A 19439-nucleotide genomic window follows, 5' to 3' on the forward strand; every position below is an offset into this window, starting at 1 on the left:
GAAGACAGAGGTCAACAATAAAACCGTTATATGAACACTCAATTGTATTCGTCTGATAAGTGACATACAAGGTGAAACATCTCCATGGGCCAGGCTTGGACAAGGTTGTTTAAACACAAGGATCCGAGGGTATTACTTCTTGGTATGTTGTTGAATGTTTAAAATACATTTATTTTCATTTTAGATCTTTGTAAAAAAATATAGAATCTCACAGAAACTTTTCTCTAAGAATAGTATACCCAGTATAGTTATATGTGTTTGTTTGAATAAGTTTTGCTTGAATGTGAAATAAAGATACCATAATGAGACCGCGGGAGGGCATAATATACACAAAAACAGTCCATGCTTTAACCACTTTAACATCCTGAATAATGTGTTACTCTCTTTAAGTATCAATTTGTCGTAGTATAACGGTACCTCTCACAATATTTATTTTTAGTGGACTTATGCATACACCTGATTTTTTTATGCGGAAGTTATAACTGCAAAGGAGGGAGGCATATATACATAGGCCTGCAACTGCCGCCCGATTCACAGCCCAACGCTCTACCTACTGAGCTAACGGAACAGTGCATACTGTGTTACGCCACAATCCAACCATAATTAGCGTATAGTTGATTTGGACATAAAATATCTGGAAACCAGACAATTCAAACAGACATTTTCATTAATCAGTTAGTTGTGCATTAACTATTGGCGTATAGGAGGGAAATAGTGTCACAGAGCGCTGGAAAAAAGAGCTTTATTGACTGGAATTGTCGACAAGATTAAAACTATAGCCAGGTCAAGAAATTGTAAGCCAATGTTTGATAGAAACATGTCTGCTCTTTGCATAGGTTTAGGACTAGAAAACATGTTATTTCTCTTTCAAATTCTTTGAAATTAGGGTAAATTGTATTTTGTGATATATTGTACAGGTATAGTAATAAACAGATAGATGTATTACTGTTCCATGTACTAGTTTATTAAAACTATTAGAAAATATTTACTGAACGAAATATACATTATTTAAAAAAAATATGTAACCCATATTCACGAAATTATTTATCATTAAAATTGTATGGCATACAAACTAAAAATTGCTTTGTACGCCCAACAAAGCGACGGCAGAGAGAAACGGAATCCTGACAATACTAATGATGACCTGACACTACTTATGATGACCTGACAATACTTATGATGACCTGACACTATTTATGATGACCTGACAATACTTATGATGATCTAACATCACTTATGATGATCTGATACTACTTATGATGACCTTTCTCTACTTATGTTGATCTGATAATACTTATGATGTCCTGACAATACTTATGATGATCTGACAATACTTATGATGACCTGACACTACTTATGATGATCTGACAATACTTATGATGACCTGACACTACTTATGATGACCTGACACTACTTATGATGACCTGACAATACTTATGATGATCTGACACTACTTATGATGACCTGACACTACTTATGATGACCTGACACTACTTATGATGACCTGACACTACTTATGATGACCTGACACTACTTATGATGACCTGACACTACTTATGATGACCTGACAATACTTATGATGACCTGACACTACTTATGATGACCTGACACTACTTATGATGATCTGACACTACTTATGATGACCTGACAATACTTATGATGACCTGACAATACTTATGATGACCTGACACTATTTATGATGACCCGACACTATTCATGATGACCCGACACTACTTATGATCATCAGACACTACTCATGATGACCTGGCACCATTTATGATGACCTGACACTATTCATGATGACCTGACACTATTCATGATGACCTGACACTATTCATGATGACCTGACACTATTCATGATGACCTTACACTATTCATTGATGACCTGACACTATTTATGATGACCTGACACTATTCATGATGACCTGACACTATTCATGATGACCTTACACTATTCATGATGACCTGACACTATTTATGATGACCTGACACTATTTATGATGACCGACACTATTCATGATGACCCGACACTACTTATGATCATCAGACACTACTTATGATGACCTGACACTATTTATGATGACCTGACACTATTTATGATGACCTGACACTACTTATGATGATCTGACACTATTTATGATGACCTGATACTACTTATGATCATCAGACACTACTCATGATGACCTGGCACTATTTATGATGACCTGACACTATTCATGATGACCTGACACTATTCATGATGACCTGACACTATTCATGATGACCTGACACTATTTATGATGACCTGACACTATTTATGATGACCCGACACTATTCATGATGACCCGACACTACTTATGATCATCATACACTACTTATGATGACCTGATACTATTTATGATGACCAGACACTATTTATGATGACCTGACACTACTTATGATGACCTGACACTATTTATGATGACCTGATACTACTTATGATTACCTGACACTATTTATGATGACCTGACACTATTTATGATGACATGACACTACTAATGATGATCTGACACTACTTATGATCATCAGACACTACTCATGATGACCTGACACTATTTATGATGACCTGACACTATTCATGATGACCTGAGACTATTCATGATGACCTGACACTATTCATGATGACCTGACACTATTTATGATGACCCGACACTATTCATGATGACCCGACACTACTTATGATCATCAGACACTACTTATGATGACCTGACACTATTTATGATGACCTGACACTATTCATGATGACCTGACACTATTCATGATGACCTGACACTATTCATGATGACCTTACACTATTTATGATGACCTGAAACTATTTATGATGACCCGACACTATTCATGATGACCAGACTCTACTTATGATGACCTGACACTACTTATGATGACCTGACACTATTTATGATGACCTGACAATACTTATGATGACCTGACACTACTTATGATGACCTGACACTACTTATGATGATCTGACAATACTTATGATGACCTGACAATACTTATGATGACCTGACAATACTTATGATGACCTGACTCTACTTATGATGACCTGACAATACTTATGATGACCTGACAATACTTATGATGATCTGACAATACTTATGATGACCTGACAATACTTATGATGACCTGACACTACTTATGATGACCTGACACTACTTATGATGACCTGATACTACTTATGATGACCTGATACTACTTATGATGATCTGACACTATTCATGATGACCCGACACTACTTATGATAACCTGACACTATTTATGATGACCTGACACTATTTATGATGACCTGACACTATTCATGATGACCCGACACTAATGATCATCAGACACTACTTATGATGACCTGACAATACTTATGATGACCTGACTCTACTTATGATGACCTGACAATTTTTATGATGACCTGACATTACTTATGATGATCTGACTCTACTTCTGATGACCTGACACTACTAATGATGATCTGACACTACTTATGTTGACCTGACACTACTTATGATGATCTGACACTTCTTATGATGACCTGACACTACTTATGATGATCTGACACTACTTTTGCTGACATGGCAATACTTATTATGACTTTACACTACCTATAAAGACCTGGCACTACTTATGATGACATGACACTACTCATGATGATCTGACACTTCTTCTTATGACCTGAAACTACTTATGATGACCTGACACTACTTATGATGACCTGACACTGCTTATGATGACCTGATAATACATTTGTCCAGCTATTAACATTAACGCAACGATCAATAAAAACCTGACATTACATAATGTCGCTCAGACATTGTTGATACAGTTTTATTTAGGTTTATCACGAACATAACAGATAACAGCATTATTTACATTTACCTTTGTCGCAGACATGATGTTATAAACTTTATTATATGAGCCGCGTCATGACAAAACCAACATAATGGGTTTGCGACCAGCATGGATCCAGACCAGCCTGCGCACCCGCGCAGTTTGATCAGGATCCATGCTGTTCGCTATCAGTTTCTCTACTTGTAATAGGGTTGGTAAGCGAACAGCATGGATCCTGATCAGACTGCGCGAAGGCGCAGGCTAGTCTGGATCCATGCTGGTCGCAAACCCATTATGTTGGTTTTGTCATGACACGGCTCATATATTGATGCATTGCAGTAGTCAACTTATCTTGTTGGTGTATAAGAGTCGATCGATCAATTTCAAGATTGTCTTTTATATATACATGTGTAAGGTAATAAAAGTGATGACGTCACAATAAAGTTAAAACAACTTAAATATATTAGGTCATTTAGCACGAAGAAAGGCCGCTGTGGTGTAGTGGTTACTGTACCGGAAATCTAGAGACACGTGGTTTGACTCCCTTCTTGCAGCGTGCCGATTTATGGTGTGATTTGTCTGTATATATTTTCTTCGATAAAAATGATTGATATCTCAATCAGGAGTGAACGCGTTGAAATAACAAAACCATCAATATAAAAGTTCGTAGACGAGACAATACGTTGCGTAACAAATCACAAATGTAATGGACTTTTGTATTTTTCACTGTCAAAGCGTGCCTATGAGTCTTTCTGCTTGAATAGATAAAACAGAATGTAGTAATTTTTATCTCTCAGGGACATTATTCCTGAAAGTTTCTAAGAATCGCTAGTCGGATAAAATTGTCTGATTTACTACGGCGTTATAGCGTTGTTTATGCCTTACGGAGGCAAAAAATAACGTCTTCCCGTACATCCAATCAAAGATGTGATATTCCGATCCTTGAAGGTCGTTCAGTATGACATTATTATTGTGGTTTTTGTAATTTAAGAACCTTTTTGTTTGATCTTTTTTTGAATGGATGGTCAACATCCTCAGGATATGTTGCCTGCTTTTTGAATTTGTCTTTTGACCTTCTGTCTCTGATATACTTGCCTTTAAACCTTTGAATCACTGTCAAAATTCATTTATTTAGTTCCGCCCACTGATTTCTCGTTCAGGGCAAACTAACTCGTTTACACTGGGACCATTCGTCCCTATACATGGAATGAAATGAATGTGTCACGTCAAAGGTTCCATGATTACCGCCACTTTCATGTCTTAATGCTAAATTCTGCTTTAGACGGTGATAGGGGGCGTGGCAGATAGCTCCCGGTTGCCACTACCGTCAATTAACAGGCTCAATCAAACCGAAACTGGAACCTTTTCAATTTTGTCGTTTTTGGCGTTCGTTAAGGACTACAGGCACATTATGACTCAAAAACGAATATTTTGTTCTTAAGAAAGTGCAAAACGAGTCTGCAATTTTCATGTAATTTTGTTGTGATTAATGCTTCCGAGGGATCACTTTGTTTCCACATTTTTTACAACGTTGCTATAATAGTTTCCGAGCATGTTAGAGCCTTAACACATAAGGAAAGTAGCACTGTACGTAAAATTATTTGTAAAATGGTAATGAAATTGTAGTATTTTGAATTCCATAAAAAATATAAATCGCTGTAACTGTAATAATGACCAATAGGCCACACACGCAAAAGATGGCCAGGTTATTGGCCAATTAGCAGCTGTTTGGAAACTAGAACAGAACAATTTAAATCAATTCATATTGATTTATTCAAAAGGATTAATTTGAATCAATTTAGATTGCGTTATTGTCTCTTTCTAAGAAAGATCTTTATGACTAGTTAAGTTATTTAAAGGAATTGCTCTTAAAATTGACGATAATGTCCTTTATTTTATTGCTGTGAGTTCATAAATTTCGTGGGCATGAAATTTCGTAGTTTTGTCATAAAGAACATTTTCGTGGGTTCTTAAATACGCTGTTTGTTTTTTTCCAAAAAGGGAAATATAAGTAATGCAATGCAAAATAATCTAACAGCAGACGAAATGATATTTGTTGGATCTTAAATTCGTGGAATGACCTATCCACGTAAACCACGAAAATTAATTCTCCACGAATAATAATGATTTTGTAGTAGATAATATACATTAATAATGAACTTTAGATGTTTTCAATCAAACAAAGTCATCATAATATGTTTATAGGCATTCACTCATTAACAAAATATTACTTAAGATTTTGTTTTTGGCTGAAATACACACCGCAGGCATTCAATGATTATGTTTCTGAACAATAAATGTGATACTTCTTCTAGTTCCGACTCATTACATAACAGCCTTTCACACAAAACATCTGAAGTTATATAAAACTAGGATTGTTACAATATTTCCCTTATGATTGTAAACTCATACAGATGCTATTTTCGACCAATTATAAAATTGATTTTCACATAAAATATCAGTAAACATGATATCTAATGATCTAAAATGTAGGACTAGAGATGCAACTAACTGTACTGTTGTTCCATATTTAGAAAATCAATACAACGTGCAATCTTCCTATTTTACCATTTTACCAATCTGTATTTATATAGATACAGTTATGCAGGTGATCAGTTAAAGGCCCATTATGCCCAAAAAATACTTTTCATTTCTCAAAACCTTTATTATTTTTTTTAGTCCTGTTAAAGTTACCAAAAAGAATTACTTATTGGCCGTTTACCTGATCCATCCTTTGCTTCTTTTGCATTCTGGCAATTAGTAAAAATATAGTGAAGAAGTGTTTTGTATGGAAGTCAAAATACTTCATTGTTTATATTTTGCTACTTTTCGGACAAGTTATTTCACATTTAGCTCTATTTTCTTCAGCTGATAAGCATCTAAAATGCTCTAAAACCATTATTTAAACGTTAAAAATTTCATGTTTGCCTTAACAAAGGAATGACAATTTTATTCATTTCCGAGGCATGTGCCTTTAAGAGAAGCTAAAAATTACATAATTAGGATAAATAGTCTATTTAGTCCCTATTTAAACTGTTTGGAAAGATTTCTTTTCGTGACTTTATTATTATATTACTAAGCATGATTATGAACTTGTCTTTTAGCGTAATTTATAAAATTATAAATTAAATATAATGTTGTATAAACGTCATTTTTTAAGAATATGTCGAAAGCGTAAGAAAATTGTTTGTTTATATTGAACTGATGTTTTTATTGAACTGAATATATATCATATTAATTGGATACCTTTTGACATGTATGTAACAGTAGAAACTACGAAAGTGAAAAACTATTTGCAATTATGTAAAACACAAGTATTTTTGCAGTATAATTACAATCAAGAAAGATATATAACAGATCATTTTGTCTATGAAATAAAAAAGAAGAAATTGTTCGGCATTAGCATTTTTATGAGTAAGCCTACACAATGATGGCAATATTTTGCCAGATATCTCCATGACTCATCTAAAATAAACAAAGATAACGATCTTAAATGAGAAGACGCTAAAAGAGCACACAAATATCATTTAACAACTTTACTTCTCCGTGTTGGAGGGGTTAGAGTCGATGACTTCTAATCCAGTTACCTCTCTTGCGGGGATATGCTTTGGTAGTTAAGCGCGGAGGAAGGTAGTCTAGTACCTGTTTAACTCTCCAGGAACGATGGTTAGGAAACTACCCGCCTATATGACTGAAATACTGTTGGGAAAAGGCGTAAAATCATACAAACAAACAAACAACTCCTACAAGAGTATGCTCATGTATCTGCCTTCTTGTTTCGTCCTGTATTTCGTCCTTGTAAAGTACGGCAGGAGTTTTTGATGTCCATATTCATAGATGTCATCTATGTATCTGCCATAATTAGACAACATCATATTATTTTTGGGCTAGACTTTGATTTTATAACGCTCCCTAAGTAGTAGTTAATTGAATACACTCCGTGTAGTAAGAAAGTGAACGGCAGTGGAACATTCGACCGATGCACAGGACAGTATGATTTTATATGAATAAATTGAATACTTTTGATATAATGTATCACACAAATAGCTGGAACTAGGCTGCAATTAGACTGCTTAATTAACGCAACTTTATCGTCTTAAATTAATTAATATTTATGTATCGAACATATGAATAATTCGCCATTACTTTTGAAGGTTGAATACTGCTTAAGCCGTGCTCAGGGAGATGTGCACGGTAGTTTTAATGTATTCAAGACTGAGTCTGTAAAATTTTCAATTTTGCCGTTATGGACGTTCTTTAAGGACTCTGTTTTCCAAACTATGTGCTAATTGCTACATTATATGAATAAAAGTGTAAATAAAACAATCGAACTTTGCTATGATGTTCGTAAAAAAATACGGTTTTGTTTATACGAATTTTGTTTAGTTCGATTGTGCTGGAAGATTTATAAGTTTATTTAAACACTATCGAATCCTTTCTTGAAAAAAAAAGGTTCTAAGCAATGAGTGTAAAGTTTCTTACTCATGTAAACAACGGCTTGTCGTTTGATGTAGTTTGAACCCACGCGGTCAACAATCCTTGGAGGGGGTAACTAACCACTCGGCCTCGACCACTCAAAGCAATATACTGCATCCATGCTGTATGAATTACATCAAAAATGATTTCATCAGATGTACTACATGCATGTTATCTATATATTTAAAGAAAGATATGACATTAATTATAATCTAACGCAGACTGTTGCAATAACGTTATCATTGATTTCTGCCTTCATTGCTCACACAAGATAACCATTCTTGAGAGCAGAATATGTCAAGAAACGACTCCCGAACCTTTAAAGTACATTATCGCATGGCGTCAATCAATATCATCTGCTTTCGATATTAACCAATAAGCTTTCAAACGTTTAATATTTTGGTTTGGTTTAATAACTATTGCGCGCAACCTTAAACTTATAGCACGGACATTCATGATAACGAGTGAGCCTTACAAAAGTAACTACTTTGTACTGGAAAAACTTCTTTACCTGAGAATTAACTCATTCTTAAACACAAATTCAATCAGACAGTCACTTACGCGCGACATGTCAGTTAGACGTTTTCTGTTCATAAAAAGTGGTATTTTTACCTTAATCTAAGGGGAATGCTTAACGTTGTGAATATTTTAAACTTTTATATACAAATGTATCATATAAAAGCGATGATTGGTGAAAATAATATATTTATTGCGTAACATAATGTGGGAAAAGTTTAGAATTTTAATTTATTTTATAGAGTGAATTTATGATAACTTTATTTGAATTTGACAGGTGCCTACACATAATTTCTGTGGTAAACTAAGAATATTTTGTGTCTGAATATTTCAAAATGGTTTATATAAGATACCAGTTTATCCAGAGTTTTTAAAATTCTTTTCTATTTGAAAGACCCTGGTTTATCAAACAAAGATAATACATGTACTTGCCAATTATTAAAACAATATACAATGTATAAATACGGAACTGTCTTTCTTCAAAAATTTCTGGTTTTAATAAATTTTGTTATAAGCTTATTATTGTGAAAAAAGAAAACGTTTTATTTGCAATCACATCTCGTGTTTCAGTTAAACACACCTTCATATAATCAAAGCTTCCGTTCTCTTGCTGATTTAATTCCATTGCGTTTCTTTTGTTCCAGAAATGAAGTTCAATATTTTTTGCTTTATCTACTACATTTTACGAAACAAAGAATGATTGTTAATAAAACAATTCTATTCTATATCAATTTTGCAATTACAAAAATATAAAGGTATAGATTTAAATGACATTGGATTAAAAAAACAATCAACTATTGTTCAAGGAATGAGATAATTGAACGTTTACGTGAATGTTTGAAAGAAACACTTTTGTACAGCAAAAAGTTTTTGATTTTGAAAAGCTTAAAATTGTTTTCCTGATATTTTAATATTCCGGAATGTTGCACAAATGAATACCATTTGATAAGCATGATAACGGAATTATAAATTAATATTTGTGTGCATAAGAACGCACTTAATATAAAATTAACCGATGGGAGTTTCAAAAGAAGCATTTTAATTAAATTCAGTCACTTAGCGTCCACCATGTGTTTGCTAGAAGAGAATTTATTTCTCTTTGGATAATTATAAAAGTAATATGTGTACCTAAGTCTCCCACCATTACAAAAGTTAGACATTATTAATGTAATATATGAATGTATTCAAACTAATAAGACCGTTGAATAAATCACTCATTGACCCTTGACAGAAATGATATAACTTTTCAAAGTGTAATTTAATAGCCCTAAAGCATGTAAAGAGGGACCAGTTTGTCTAAACTAATCTTACAAGATTTGTTTCTTGTTTTCTTGGTCATATTGCGCCAGCTAATCCACCTAACAGATTACTTATAATTACTGGATAACTTACAAATAATTACCAATTTTTTCGCACCCTTGTAGCCGAGGGTTTGCCTATAAGGTTTGAGGTCACCTTTTATCCCTATGTGATTGTATGAGGCTAGTAAATGGGTTTAAATTACTGCCGGAGTCTATGTATCTCTTAGCTCGAGCAGATGAGGTGATTTGTAACAGCAGAGGTTAGCCAAAATCATCTTTCCTATTTTGGCGCCATATGACCTAAATTGTGTTAGCCCGCCGTAAAACCAAACAAAACCAAATCAATTTCTTCACAAGTGATCGACTAGTAATCTATATGATTTTTGAATCAGCGGTGAAAGATAAATGACCATTAGATGATCAGTTGCCAGGGAGAAATCTCGCCTCGCCCGAGGATAAAACCAGCGACAACTGGCTTACTAATCCAATGCTCACAGTATTTAGCTAAGTAGGCGAACACTTTTAAGAGATAAATTATCAATAAGTTTTGGTGAGTGTTACTCCATTTAAATAATAATAGTTAAGCATTATTAAAGTAACAATAATTGCCATGCCTTACTTACTTCACAAGAAAAACACACCAAAACGATACAAACATGCAATATACTGCTTCAATACATTTGTGTGTGAATTGATATTTATGATGAAAATCGTTCAGTATTGTCAGATTTCATTATATATGGCAGATAGGCATGTGATTTGAAAATCGATGGCTCAGTTTTATCTTGTATCATATTGGTTTTCATACATGCTGAATAGTTCGGCAGTATTGAACTGTAAACTATTTCAATCATAATTTTTACATTACATTTTGTTACTATTTGTTTGATTTAATAACTATAACGTACTGATCCATTAGATCTAGAATTAATCACATTCTGTTAAATTTTCATTGATTAAACAGAGAAAAACAGAATCCATAAAGAAAGCCATACACGGCAAAATGGGAAAATGTTGCAGGCTCAACAGCAGGTGTCAAGTGCTGTGTGGCAGTTGTAAAAAGTTGCCCCGTACTTCACTTCAGTGTTGTTATATTTTTCTGGTCCTTCGGGATCATTGATGCCAGCACTATTAAGTGTTGAGAATTGAGTACCGCTCAAGCCGGTGCTAGGTGGCGCGAGGGATGTTGCACTTATTCATTATCCCTCATGTACAGACTCAATCAAACCGAGTCTGCAATTCTTATGTAATTTTGTTTTGATTAATGCTTCCGAGGGATCTCTTTGTTTCCAGATTGATTGAGTTCTGTTTATGTACGGTACTACAAAGTGCAAGCTAACATCCACACCCCTAGAACCGGCTTAACTGATTCATTAGATCTATGAGACCGAATGTGTAAATCAATTACGTAGATGCGTTTTTCCATTCATAAAACTTAAATATTGCAGCTCTACAAATACTTGAATGATTGTTCAGATGAATTAATTTGTTTGAAGGGAAGGCATTTTATGCTATAGAATATTTGTTGTACAGACAGATTTATTATCTTGTTGTTACAGACACTTTGGGGAACTGTGTATAGACAATTGTAACACACAATGGCAGCTCTCTGCGTTGTTGTTTTTTTCTGCTCTAAATGCATGTTGTTGAAGAATAAAAATGCAATGATAGAGCATGTTTTATCTAGTGGAAACATATTTGATTCAGCCTTGAAGACTTTTTGTGCATTACGTCAGCATTTTCAGCATTTATAGAAATATGTAAACGTGATACCTTAATAAACATTATATGCATGCTTCTTTTAAATTGAAACAACATGAACTGTTATAGAAAAACTAAATATTTGTTTTAATTAGAGATTATAGTACATACATACTATGATGAAAGCGTTATTGAAGTTTTGACTAGATAATGTTTTCCTACAAGTGTATTTAGGACCATTCGTTGTTCCGAATATTAGCTTGTTTTTGTGAATAAATATATTTATATATAATATCTTATAAAGATATATATAATATCACAGGAACTTGACAAAACTTAGGTATGGTACCTATATGAATTTCAATGTAATGTGGAAGATTGAGTCATATATAAATATGACAGAAGAATGGGTAAGTTCTGGACGAAAATCTTCCAGGATATTACTCCTAGGTAAACATATTCACTTACAATGAAATTATCCTCATTGTTTTCGCTGTCACGTTGAGTTGAATTAGTAATATATTTCCAAAAAGTGACTATTATAATTGTAAATGACCAATATCTATCCGTTAGATACGTTACCAACTCGGGCAATCCACCATATGCTTTATGATTCTTACTACACTGCTATGAAAAGTATGTCGGATAAATAAGAAAGACTGAACCCAGGAAATGTTGGCAATGTTAAGTAACAAGAATCAATGTAATTATAGATCTTTTTTACGGATTGATTTCATGATATCATCGTGAAATGTCTGATAACTTGACATTTCTTAACAGAATATATGGTGACGCACGAGAATATTTAACATCTGGAATGTTGCTTCTTATTTGGCAAGTATTTTTTCTCTTCAATATGCCAATTTGTTATCATGCCTCACAAACTATTAATTAAGAAGATTAATGAACAAATTTGTCATTTAAATTATCATATATCTATATAACTAGAAGGAATCAAGATCGCTTTCTGAAATTAACCAATGGACAAGCGACATTACATTTGGAACAGTGACGATATAGTCATAAGGGGTTTCAATACTAAACTTCTGAAATTTAGCACAAGCTTTGTCCAAACTGAACGAACTACATGTAGTTATTAGTTTATGCTCGAAAGAAAACTGTTAAATGCACCTTTCATCGGCAATAATACCTAAATAAGAAAGATTTTAACATAGTTCATGATTATTTTTTTATTTGTTTAAATGATATATTTTTCATTCATCTATCATAGAATAGTTAGTCAATAGAATATTCTTTATGTGAGAATAATTTTAAAGAAAATAATCGGTTTCATGAATTTTCTAATGCCAAACTATAGCAACAAAACAAAGAAAACAATCAATCCTGAATCCATAAATTACTTAAGAAATGTAGTTGGCATTCATTAAAACAAATCTCCAGACAATTATCTGACCATAAAAATTTACCCGGCACAAATCAATAAGACTGTTTTCATCTATGGAAATTAGAAAACATTTTAACGTCTGACTGAGTCTCATACTGATACTTATACTCTGACTGAATACATGATATTAAATAACTAAATATAACAAGAATCTAATTTAAATCTACTTAATACTTATATAAGACTGATTACACTCTGACTGAATACATGATATAAAACAACTAAATATAACAAGAATCTGATTTAAATCTACTTAATACTTATATAAGACTGATTACACTCTGACTGAATACATGATATTAAACAACTAAATATAACAAGAATCTGATTTAAATCTACTTACTACTTATATAAGACTGATTACACTCTGACTGAATACATGATATTAAACAACTAAATATAACAAGAATCTGATTTAAATCTACTTACTACTTATATAAGACTGATTACACTCTGACTGAATACATGATATTAAACAACTAAATATAACAAGAATCTAATTTAAATCTACTTAATACTTATATAAGACTGATTACACTCTGACTGAATACATGATATTAAACAACTAAATATAACAAGAATCTAATTTAAATCTACTTAATACTTATATAAGACTGATTACACTCTGACTGAATACATGATATTAAACAACTAAATATAACAAGAATCTAATTTAAATCTACTTAATACTTATATAAGACTGATTACACTCTGACTGAATACATGATATTAAACAACTAAATATAACAAGAATCTAATTTAAATCTACTTACTACTTATATAAGACTGATTACACTCTGACTGAATACATGATATTAAACAACTAAATATAACAAGAATCTAATTTAAATCTACTTAATACTTATATAAGACTGATTACACTCTGACTGAATACATGATATTAAACAACTAAATATAACAAGAATCTGATTTAAATCTACTTAATACTTATATAAGACTGATTACACTCTGACTGAATACATGATATTAAACAACTAAATACATATAACAAGAATCTAATTTAAATCTACTTAATACTTATATAAGACTGATTACACTCTGACTGAATACATGATATTAAACAACTAAATATAACAAGAATCTAATTTAAATCTACTTAATACTTATATAAGACTGATTACACTCTGACTGAATACATGATATTAAACAACTAAATATAACAAGAATCTAATTTAAATCTACTTAATACTTATATAAGACTGATTACACTCTGACTGAATACATGATATTAAACAACTAAATATAACAAGAATCTAATTTAAATCTACTTAATACTTATATAAGACTGATTACACTCTGACTGAAATACATTGATATTAAACAACTAAATATAACAAGAATCTAATTTAAATCTACTTAATACTTATATAAGACTGATTACACTCTGACTGAATACATGATATTAAACAACTAAATATAACAAGAATCTACTTAATACTTTATAAGATGATACACTCTGACTGAATACATGATTAAACAACTAAATATAAGATCTGATTTAAACTACTTAATACTATATAGACTGAATACATGATATACATGATAACAACTAAATATAACAAGAATCTGATTTAAATCTACTTATACTTATATAGACTGATTACACTCTGACTGAAACATGAATTAAACAACTAATATAACAAGAATCTATTTAACTTAATATATAAGACTGATTACACTCTGACTGAATACATGATATTAAACAACTAAATATAACAAGAATCTGATTTAAATCTACTTAATACTTATATAAGACTGATTACACTCTGACTGAATACATGATATTAAACAACTAAATATAACAAGAATCTGATTTAAATCTACTTAATACTTATATAAGACTGATTACACTCTGACTGAATACATGATATTAAACAACTAAATATAACAAGAATCTAATTTAAATCTACTTACTACTTATATAAGACTGATTACACTCTGACTGAATACATGATATTAAACAACTAAATATAACAAGAATCTAATTTAAATCTACTTAATACTTATATAAGACTGATTACACTCTGACTGAATACATGATATTAAACAACTAAATATAACAAGAATCTAATTTAAATCTACTTACTACTTATATAAGACTGATTACACTCTGACTGAATACATGATATTAAACAACTAAATATAACAAGAATCTAATTTAAAATCTACTTACTACTTATATAAGACTGATTACACTCTGACTGAATACATGATATTAAACAACTAAATATAACAAGAATCTGATTTAAATCTACTTAATACTTATATAAGACTGATTACACTCTGACTGAATACATGATATTAAACAACTAAATATAACAAGAATCTGATTTAAATCTACTTAATACTTATATAAGACTGATTACACTCTGACTGAATACATGATATTAAACAACTAAATATAACAAGAATCTGATTTAAATCTACTTAATACTTATATAAGACTGATTACACTCTGACTGAATACATGATATTAAACAACTAAATATAACAAGAATCTAATTTAAATCTACTTAATACTTATATAAGACTGATTACACTCTGACTGAATACATGATATTAAACAACTAAATATAACAAGAATCTAATTTAAATCTACTTACTACTTATATAAGACTGATTACACTCTGACTGAATACATGATATTAAACAACTAAATATAACAAGAATCTGATTTAAATCTACTTAATACTTATATAAGACTGATTACACTCTGACTGAATACATGATATTAAACAACTAAATATAACAAGAATCTAATTTAAATCTACTTACTACTTATATAAGACTGATTACACTCTGACTGAATACATGATATTAAACAACTAAATATAACAAGAATCTAATTTAAATCTACTTAATACTTATATAAGACTGATTACACCACATCCTTAAAGAGACATTGTTGTTGTCTACAGCCTTAATTTCTGTAAAATAATAGCAGCATGATCAGTATTGATTGTTAACATAGTACCAGACTTAATTTACAAATTTCAGAATGTGAAAAGAACAATAAATTGTAGATGCACAAAACCATGTTTTGTATGCAATAAATATCTTAAAAGAGTGATCCCTCGGAAACATAATTGTGGTATTAAAAGATTGCAAAAACTCAAAAATTTCAAAAAATATTTCTTAAGAATAAAATCTAGCCTTTTATCATTGGAAACATGCATATACATGTATCTCATATTTGATTAAATTACTGAAGGAGAAAAAGTCTGGGGTTTTTTTTTAAATGACAAACGACATAAGTTCCTTTTTTGATTATAGCCAAATGTTATCATAAATTGATCTATTTATCCCAAACAGTAGCATAGCAACGTATTATGCACAGTGATCCCGGAAGAAGTTGTGTAAACGTAAACTCATGCTGATAAGTGAATACTTTCAATTGAGGTTACAAAACCTACTGATGAAGATGAGCATGTATTGAATTATTTCAATAAGCCATTCAAAAATGAAATAGCAAGGAAGTGAAACCACATTGCTCAATTTAATTTTTATCTTATGCAATGATTTCAAATATATCATTTTATCTCTGACTACAGGGTAAAATGGGTCAAGTTTGGACAAAGATTTTTAAACGTAAAGAATCAAGGATATTGCTCATTGGTATGTTTCTATGAAGTTTACTTTCTATACTTATACAAGTTTATTAATTTTCACATATCATGATATAAATAATGCTTAATTGTGACTTTTAGCTGCTTTTTGCTACACGTGATAAAGAATTGTATAATCTATAGAGCAAAATTTAAAGCATATTTTTTTCTCAACTTCGATTCAATCAGCCGTTTTAATGACATAGCCGATCCTTATTTGTATCAGTATAACTTTGTACTATCAAAAACTTATTGAACCAAAATAATTCTAATTAAATAAAATAATATTACCGGCATCGAGTTTACATTGCTCTTACATTGTCTTTACTTCATTTAATATTATCTGTATATACGAAGAAAAAAAAACAAAGAAAATTTATAGGAGCTGATGTAAACTAGATACTAAAATAATACAAATAATTTATAGTTTGATTTAATACTATTTTAACCTTTTTGCATTAGTGAACGATATATTTTTATGGAAGCTGTAAGAAATGCCTGTGTTAATAGAAAATATGTTCATAGTTTATGATGCTATTTTGTCATTTCCATATTTCATCACCTACGCTCGTGCTAACACATGAGTAATTATTAACTGTGCCAAAACATTGTTTCTTAGGAATTTGTTTGTTAACATCATTCATGTAAGACAGTTTTGATAATGAGGCGCATCACGGATTTATATAAATCCGTGGGCGCATAGCGGATATCGTTAAATATCGTAATTAAATTCACCGAAGTCTATAATATATTCAAATTGCAAAAAAATAATTTTACCCGTTTATAGTGCTCACATAATGTTTCTTACTCGTTTATATAATTCAAAAGTCGTCGTTTTCAAAGTTTCAATACAAAGTTGAATTTCTTTCACTATATGGCAAATCAAAGTGTCGGATTACAGTGTAACTTTTCTTAAATTATTGCTAACGTTAACTAACTTTTTATAACTTATTGATTTAATTGAACATTTCACGTACAATTGAACAATGTCATGAAACAAAAACGTTTTTAACTTCCCTTATTATTCATTATTTGAAATAATTTGTACGCATTATATATCATTAGAGGCATTTATTTTTAATTCTGAAGAAATTGGACACCAAACAGTATGGTCGTATTTTAACAATTCTTCCTCCTTTTTGTTTATTATATGCTGCTGCGCAGCTGATACGCATTAAATAGTTTCCCGAAATTTAATAATTCATTTGAGAAATAAACCATTTACATCTTTAGTCACACTAAGTACGTTCTAGAAGTAGGAAATGCACATTTGTTCAGATAATGAATGCTTGCCTGCTGTTATTCTGCGGTTAATGATTTCAAGTCGTAGATGCTCATAAACACATGTAAAATGTATTGCCACAATTACCTATGAGGCATGTTTTTATAAACTACATTTAAATCGATGTTATGATTACATCATTGTTCTTCATAACTATTCGGCTCACAAGTCAATGTAGGCAATATAGAATTTGATATAAGTGTAAGAAGTGACCAATTAATCCCTATCAATCTCGCTATTAATCAAGGATTGCATTTTCACAGTTGGTTGTTTGGAAAATGTTGTGCCATTTGTTCACTTACATTCATAACGATTATTATTTAAATATAAAGATGTTGTATTTTATCATGGTAAATATGGCTTTGCATTTATTTATCGTGGTACATAAGTATACAGTTTTGATGTTGTCATATTAATGATATCGTCAACGTAAAGTATTAAGTTGCCCCGTACTTTACTTCAGTTTTGTTATATTTTTCTGGACCTTCGGGATAATCATATTTAGTGTTAAGATATGCTACTGCCTAAGTGCTAGGGTGCGTGAGGGATATTGCATGTTTCCATTTTCCCAGAACAGACTCAATAAAAACGAGTATGTAACTGACACATGTAGTTTTTTGTTGTTGTCATTGTTTCTGATTATCTGCCAATGTACCAGGTTTCTATATTGTCTTTTGTTGCTTTATTGTTGTATCAATTTGCTGTTTTATAGTAATTCGATTTTATAAATGTCTTTGTAGTTTTATCGCGTTTTATAGAATTAACTGTTTCATATTTGATTCTACGATCGTTGACATGGAATAAAATATTCACAACACATTTTTGTAGTTCCTTGATATTTTGAATAGCTATTCAAACATATTCTATGTGATATTCACTTTCATGTGACATGGAATACAAAAGGTGGAATGCACACTATATAAAATTATTCTAAAATATTCATACTAAAAGCTTGTGTTAAACATTGAACATTCGGTCGCCTGACAATAAGTGTACATCAATAACAATCAATAAAAGGCTTGCATAATATAATGTCGTTTAGACATTGTATGTACAAATTTATTGTAGGTTATCGCTGACATAGTAGATAACAGCATTATTTGCATTTAATTTTGTCGCAGACATGCTAGAGATACAACATGTTCCACAAAGATGCATTAGTCAGCTTATCATATTGACGTATTGGCATCATAGTAAAGGATTGCCCTTTTTTCTAAAATAGCGGTTGAGGGGTGAATGCTACTACTAAGATTAAAGTGGATTGGTCTACAGTGAACATATTTTTCATAGTTTTT

At 31.3% G+C, this 19439-nt stretch overlaps 1 protein-coding gene across 2 annotated transcripts in view; it reads left to right on the top strand.

The window, feature by feature from the left end:
- The window catches only part of LOC132749717 (ADP-ribosylation factor 1-like), a 47125-nt gene continuing 27686 nt past the window's right edge, over window positions 1–19439 (top strand). The window contains exon 1 of one of the 2 annotated variants that reach the window (XM_060739598.1): window positions 1–142. In XM_060739598.1, coding sequence (XP_060595581.1) covers window positions 85–142 — 58 coding nt within the window. In that variant the 5' untranslated portion in view covers window positions 1–84. Of the gene's footprint in view, window positions 143–16747; window positions 16873–19439 lie in introns of those variants that run through there. The other variant, XM_060739597.1, reaches the window with a different exon arrangement.

The sequence above is a fragment of the Ruditapes philippinarum genome, unplaced genomic scaffold (genome assembly GCF_026571515.1).
Source record: "Ruditapes philippinarum isolate M1 unplaced genomic scaffold, ASM2657151v2 ctg73_1_1_1_1, whole genome shotgun sequence".
In the NCBI taxonomy this organism is placed as follows: Eukaryota; Metazoa; Mollusca; class Bivalvia; order Venerida; family Veneridae; genus Ruditapes; species Ruditapes philippinarum.